Source organism: Neovison vison, chromosome 2 (assembly GCF_020171115.1).
Source record: "Neovison vison isolate M4711 chromosome 2, ASM_NN_V1, whole genome shotgun sequence".
Taxonomy (NCBI): Eukaryota; Metazoa; Chordata; class Mammalia; order Carnivora; family Mustelidae; genus Neogale; species Neogale vison.
The window spans coordinates 231538785-231542723 of record NC_058092.1 but is presented as its reverse complement, the minus strand read 5'-3'; the positions used below and the strand labels follow the sequence as shown (position 1 = coordinate 231542723).

The 3939-nt window shown below is 57.0% G+C and overlaps 1 protein-coding gene across 1 annotated transcript; it reads left to right on the top strand.

Annotated features, from left to right (window-relative positions):
* The first annotated feature begins 281 nt into the window (after positions 1-281).
* Positions 282-2003, top strand: C2H10orf120 (chromosome 2 C10orf120 homolog). Its single transcript, XM_044240678.1, has 3 exons — positions 282-466; positions 669-744; positions 1278-2003. The coding sequence occupies exons 1-3, from the start codon at positions 282-284 to the stop codon at positions 2001-2003; spliced, it is 987 nt and encodes a 328-aa protein (XP_044096613.1).
* Positions 2004-3939: the final 1936 nt, after the last annotated feature.

Genomic DNA, 3939 nt, shown 5'->3' with positions numbered 1-3939 from the left:
CTCTGGGGTTGTTCGTGGCAGTCACATGGTCAGATCGTCCCCTCAGCCACGTGCTCTGCCCACTCTGCTCCCCTGGATTCCGGCAGTGCAGGAACGTGGTAAGGCTTGTCGGTTTCACCCCGGGGCATCATGTGATGCCTAAACTCAGACCTCACAATAGCCTCCAGGGAGGTCAGTTATGATGCAAGAGAAGTTTGTGACTGTCCCTTGGGCTCCCATTGCGCTGTCCTAGAAGGCAACTGCAGGCTCTGACACCTCCCATCCTAGCCTAGCACGGCAGTATGATCAGGGAATGGGAGAGCGGCTGTCAGAAGGCGGGAAAGCAGAGGTCCCGAGAAAGGAGGGCTGCCGAGAGCACGTGGAGTAAGAACGGAACGCCGGTCAGAATATGCACCATGAACGACTCCTTTCGGGATAAAGACTCCCTGTGCTGCCAACCGGGTCTATGCTCTGCTTCGCCATTGGAGTGAGTGTAGCCTGTGCTTCTGATCCTTTCTTTCCTCCCCCCACGTCCCCACCCCCCCCCAAATGAGTCCAGGGGAGGAGCCCACCCCAGCACAGTGGTCCTAGCCTAACGCATGCAGAGTCACCCTGAGGTTTTCCACCCCAAAACTAAAGGCAGGAAGCCCCTTCCTGGAGTCCTACTTTACCTGCCTTCTGCCTTTCAGGATATGGACCAAATTCTACAAATCAGATCCACGCATTGCCCTTGGGAAATACTCCCCCTTGGAGAAAGAGATCCTAGTAAGTGTCCTAGGGGTTACTCACAGAGAGGCCCCCCCTGAAACCGGACAGTAGACGGGGGGGTGGAGGGGTCGGGGTGGGGGTATGGAGTCGGAGGTTCAAACCCTACCAGACAGGGAGACACAAGTCTCCCAGTGGCCTTGACCCAGAGGCTGCGTCTGCTAGAGGCTCCCATGCTTGCAGAGCCAATCCTCCCCTGTTTCGAAGTCCTGATCAGGAATATACCTGAGTGCTGACCGGGGACAGGACCTGCCATCTCTGCGGCCCTTCCCTTGTAGGAGCCGCTTTCATATGTAAGGCCTCGCCATTGCCCTGTCTAAGTGGGCACCATTCTTTCCAACTCACTGCAGAGGAGGAGACACAGGATCGGAACCCGGCCTATCTGACCCTACAGCTCCTCCCGGTTTCCCAGCGCACAGGGGCTCAGACACTCAGCCACGGGAGGTGGGATAGGTGCCTCGAGGCAATTCCTCCTGTGGGTGCCCCCTGCTCCTGTCCCGTTGAGACTTTAACCGTCCCCTTCACATCGTCAGCGTCTGGGTGGTGTTCACACCATAGCGGCCAAGAGACTGCTGACTCAGAAGCAAGAGGAAGAATGGAAAATGCTCAAGGAGCTCCAGTCACTGTCTTCGGACTATAAGCGGGCGATGGAGTATAGAACCCAGCACTCCCCTCCCTGTGCCACCTGTAGGCGCCTAGAAAAAATATGGACAGCAAAGGTGATCGTGCCCCCAGAGGAGTTAAGAATGCCGCAGCGCGAGAAACTCACCATCATCAAACACGTAGAACGGATGCAGCTTGCTCGAGCCCTCAGGAACCGACAGCTCTTGCCCTACATCGAGAGATTTCGGGGCTCTGCCTTTCTGTCTGGAGGGGGCATAACCCCAAAGGCCAAGGACAAGACGAGGGATGACGAGGAGGACGAGGACGCTGATTTCTGCTGCAACGCCAAGCAAGAGGAGAGAGGCGACGCAGAGAACACAGCCACCCAAAGACAAGAAATAAACATGAGCGTCATTTTCAAGTCAGAAGAGCCAAAAAAGGGTTTCTCACACCACCCAAGCGACCGGAAACCATTCTTCCCCACCAGGAAAGCGGAGCGGTCCATCACTGGCTTAACCAACCGGAATCTTCTCCACGTAGCAGAATTCCCTGGCGATCTCATGCTGATGAATCAGGATTTCATTTCACGGGGAGCCCTCCACACTGAGGCCACCAAGACCAGCTTCCTGGGGGGAGAGAGCATCTGGAAGGAGTAAAAGCACAAATCCTCTCATCAGTATTAAAGTCCTCCTTATTCCCATGGTGGCCAAGTGTCCTGGTTCTTATTACTCCCGTGGCCCTGCCCCAGAACCCGGCTCCCGCGGCCCCTCCAGGGGAGACCTACAGGCAGAGGCTTCCCGGTGCCAGGCATCCCTTGGTTCTTGGCTCTCGGCTGCCACCCTTATCCAGAGCCTGGGACTTTCCAGGATGCAGACCCCTCCTTTGCACCCAGCGCCACGGGACTTGTGTCTCTTCCCCCTGCCGGTGAGACACATCACCCTCTTAGGTCCCGGCTTAGAACAACACTCGTTAATTCAACTTGTAATTCTGGGGCTCAACAATTTTGGTGGGGTTCAGTCTGTTCCCTGCAGGTCAGTTAGGTGACTCTCCCGGGCATGGACAAGCATCACCGGGGGCCTTGGGAGGGACTGGCTGTAGAGTTCCTTGGTGCAGCAAGCTGGCTGAGGCTTGCTCACAGCCCCCATGGGACCCGGGGGGGTAAGTGGCTGTGTGCATGGCCCTTGGAGGCAAGACTCAGAACTGGCACCATCAGCCAATGCAGGACACATGGCTGGTCCAGAGTAAGGGTGGCCCCATGGACTTCATCTCTGGATGGGAAGAGTTGCAAAACCACACTACAAAGGGCATGAACACAGGGCAGCCGGTATGGTGGGGACCCTGACTGGACTCCATCTCCCACAGAGTCCCGGGAGCTAATAGCAGCCCTTAGCCCAGATGGGGGAGAGAGCACTCCTCAAGAAGGCTGCCCAACCCAAAGTCTGGACGTCAGTTCCCTGCTTCCCACAACTTGCTGAGGTCCACAATTTCTCCCTCGGAAGGTAGAGCCGACCCATTCCTGGCCTCCTCTCTTTGCTGCCCTGCTCTTAGTCTAGCCAGGGACTCACACCTTCCTATCTGGCCAAAGACTGGCACAGGGCCCGCACGGCTGCCACGTGCACAGCTCCTCCGGGCAGGTCTGGGGAGGGGGGTCCAGGGTCTCTCAGGCAGCACAGCTGCTCCCATGAAGGCCTGCTTATGCCCCAAGGCCACGGACCCTGAAGACAGCCATGGGGGCAGCACATTGGGCATCTGTGACACAGGACACATTCGTTTCTCGTCTGCATCTGAAACACAGGAAGATGCCTCAGTTCACTGCACTCTGTCCCCAGCGATCTGCACACAGTTGGAAAGACACTGAGCTTGTCCATACAGGCCCGTGGCTTCCTGGCCCAAGGCCAGCTTTCTTTCGGGCTCCTTCCTCCTGGGTGGGGAAGGGGGGGAGGGGATTCTTAGGTCAGCTCCTTCAGAACCACAGCTGCTCTCCCAGCAGATCGAGAGCCCTGGGCCCGGAGGCTCCTCCCTCCCTCATTTTCCAGGAAGACTCCACTGGCCACGGGGGCAAGTTAAGAGAAAGGAATCCCGGGTATTGTGCTGGGAGCCCCTATGGCTCACATGCCAGGGTGCCGCGAGCATGCTGGGAAGGTGCACACACACGCTGTGTCTTTTCATGATGTCAGCCTTCGTTGCTCTAAAGCAAGGTTGACATCCCAAACTCAAGGCCATTTCCCACGGCATCCACCTCGGATTCATACGTGTCTCGCAAAACGAACGCAAGTCACGCACTGGCCCGTAGGCAACAAGGGTGGGAAGTTAACACACCTGGTTAGTGGCCCTGGGTGCGTGCACTCGGTCAGCTTCCGGCCAGCTCTTGGCCTTCTCTACTTATTGTGTTCAAACAGCGGAGGGTCACTATATCCGGAGGTCGGTCGGGCAGAGCCTTGGGGGGCAGCTGCCCTTCTGATGCGGTCAGAAGTAGGGGAGTCAGTGTCCGGAGAGGCTGACAGTTTACTGCAAAAGTCCTTCTTGTTCAAAGTTTAATCTGTATTTAGTCCTTCCAGACCTCTTCTGGTTCTAGCGATTGTCAGCTCCTGG